Raw genomic sequence first — 3058 nt, forward strand, 5'->3', positions numbered from 1 at the left:
GTTGCACCGGCGTCGGGGCAGGCTGCGGCGTTTAGGGGAGCCGTGGAGCAGCCAAAACAGTCTCGTTAAATAGGGAAGAAGGGTGATGTTTCAGCTGTGTTGTTTCGCTTACAGATCAGCAAAAAACCACAGTGATTGAAAATGGTGAAATCAGATTCAATGGAAAAGGGAAAAAGATTCGGAAGCCTCGAACCATTTACTCTAGTCTACAACTCCAGGCTTTAAACCATCGCTTTCAGCAGACTCAGTACCTGGCACTTCCAGAGAGAGCTGAGCTGGCAGCTTCATTAGGACTTACCCAGACACAGGTAATTACTGGGAATCCCAAATCACTGAAATCCTGCTCGAGCAATAATGGCCAAGCACAGTATGATGCTCCCCAAACGTTTTGGCCTCTGTGCGGGAGCGGTAGCGAAGGTATCGCACACGGTCCCCATCTATGCGTGACAGGATTTATCTAATGCACGACAGAGAGACCGGTCTGCCGCAGAGGGAGCGGGATTCTGCCGTCTGGCGAGCAAGCGCTCCCGTTCGATGCCACACATAACATTTTAAAACTGCCTGTCTTTTCGGACCATTCCAGCCACCGAGATGCAGCTGCCCAGCTGTGAAAAGGAGAACAAAACAAAGGCGAGGGATCGCTGGGCCTGACGTAGAGCTGAGAGCAAGGCAAAGCTGCCTCGTAGCAACCTCTAGGCAGAGGGGAAGCAGGAACACGTTAGGAAATACCTGTAAAATCAATAGTTAATTCACCTGGGATGACTAACGCAAATGCAGCGGTTACCCTCGGGCAAAATGTACGAAAGGTGATAATAGATCTGAAGATCAAAGACAGCCGTGTACAAAATTATAGCAGGTTAAGCCATAGTTAAGTGTGGTTGGAGTAGCAGTGCCATTCGGCTAATTTAAGCTTGAAAGACACATGAGGCATTACATGCTTCCCAGGCTGGGGTTTGCGGGGAAGTGCATGGATAGATGGGATCAATTCGGGTAAAATGTAATCATGGGAATTTATGAGCTTAACAAATAACTTCAGGATTTTATCATTGTCGTTGATAACAGTCGCTTCCAGCCAGCGATTTTTAAATACTCAGCAACCATTAATCATGGGAATAGACCTGATGGTTTTACAAATGGGATTTTAGCATCCTTAGCATGCACAATCTGTCTCACTGCTGTCTTGCTTGCTCTCTCGCACGCAGAGATTTGGGTTTAGCGGCCCGATCCTGAGCATGCAGCTAGACAAGCACCCATGCCTGTGCCCTAACGTTACATCTGTAAAGTTTGCAAGGTCAAATACACGTGTGGGAGTTGTTTTCTTTGTCTGATTTTAAGAAGTATGCGTCTATATATGCATTACATACATATATGTAATTTCTGTAACAATTCTGGTCTGCCAGAATGGGCCCTATTCTTGAACACCTCATGGAGTGCAGGTTCCCTCCTCGGGAACTCTACTGGATTAGGAGCAGGATGAGACCCAAAGCATTCTCGATAACCAGTTAATCGCCGAGAAAAGAACATTTTCCTTTCTTTAAGATACAACTTCTAAAATAAAGCCATAATCCTGATTCCATCACGCCTCCTCCCCCATCACATCACCAACGACCGCTTGATCGTGCATGTTTTCAGATGCACGCTTTCTTTGTAAGGTGCCCTTTGTCTATTGGCTCCTGTCTCCTGGCACAAAATCATATGATTGCCCGTGTTTGACAACAGTTCGCCCAAATGATCAAATGACCTCCAAAATTCTGAATGAGGAGTTAAAGCAGGACACTGCTGAGCACGTACTCTGCTCCAGCTCGATCACTCTGGCCTGCCCAGGGAAAATAACGTTCCAGGCTAAAACCTGCATCCCTCCTGCTTTCCAGCTCTGCTCTGCCTCTCCTGTTCTCTGAAGCTGAACCCAGAGTCCGAGAGCAGCAGCAGCAGCAGCTACCCCTCCTTAGCCTCACCCTATCCCTAACCTCACACCCGGCTGGCGTGGGCTCTCCAGACTTTCTCTAGAGAAAACCCCCGGCCCCGAGGGGCTCACCAGCCGTGCCCTGGGTGCTGACGGCAGCCTAATACCCGCTGCGTTTTGCTCTACAGGTGAAGATCTGGTTTCAGAACAAGCGCTCCAAGTTCAAGAAGCTGCTGAAGCAGGGCAGCAATCCCCACGAGAGCGACCCCCTGCCCGGCTCCGCCGCCCTCTCCCCTCGCTCTCCGGCTCTGCCTCCGGTCTGGGACGTTTCAGCTTCTGCCAAGGGAGTCAATATGCCTCCCAACAGCTACATGCCTGGCTATTCTCACTGGTATTCTTCTCCACATCAAGACACAATGCAGAGACCACAAATGATGTGAATTGTCCAAGAGAAATAATCTCCCAAGAACGCCTCGTCTCGACATGGCAAGAAGTTCCCCTGCTTTGCCAAGCCGTGCCAGCTAACAGGCTCTGTGTGAACTTGTAGATGCGGCAAAGAGACAGAGTGGCTTAATTTTCTTTTATTTTCTTTTCTTTTTTTTTTTTTTTTTTTAAGTAGCCTCAGCGATTGATCTCCAACAGAAAGACACAATTTTCATTCTGGCGCACAGAAGACACTTCTCTTTAGGATATTTTCCTTTGGACTCCAAGGCACCAGCCTCTTTCTCTGTGGAGTATACGTCAAAACAAACTTTTTACAGACTTTGCCCACAAGAAGAACCTGAATCTACCATGGCAGCCGTTTTTACTTGTTTAATGAGCTAAAGACATTACATGATGAAAGAGGGACTAGTCAAAGCTCCTTCATTTTTATTCATCAAATCCGAACTGGGGAAAAAAAAAAATCAGAGAGAAGAACGGATTAAAAGAAAATGAAGAGGGGAAGAAAAGAGAACTGGTTGCAAAATGAAAACATACTGTAAGATTTGAACATTACCAAGAAGCAAAACCTGCATGCTTTCTCAAAATGCAATGGGCTGCGGCCCCGAAGAAACCACGGTCTCTTCCGCCAAAAGCCCCCTCACCCGCGCACACACACCCGCACACAGCCGGACAGACTCCCGGAGACGAGCAGGACGGACAGAGCGAGGGATC

General features: G+C 48.0%; 1 protein-coding gene across 1 annotated transcript; it reads left to right on the plus strand.

The window, feature by feature from the left end:
- Window positions 1-114: 114 nt before the first annotated feature.
- Window positions 115-2343, plus strand: DLX6 (distal-less homeobox 6; the record flags this gene model as incomplete). The annotated part of the gene is made up of 2 exons (XM_010016139.1): window positions 115-308; window positions 2092-2343. Coding segments are annotated over 2 exons (446 nt in total), but the record flags the coding sequence as incomplete, so codon positions are not given.
- Between the last annotated feature and the right edge of the window lie 715 nt (window positions 2344-3058).

The sequence above is a fragment of the Nestor notabilis genome, unplaced genomic scaffold (genome assembly GCF_000696875.1).
Source record: "Nestor notabilis isolate BGI_N333 unplaced genomic scaffold, ASM69687v1 scaffold30626, whole genome shotgun sequence".
Taxonomy (NCBI): Eukaryota; Metazoa; Chordata; class Aves; order Psittaciformes; family Psittacidae; genus Nestor; species Nestor notabilis.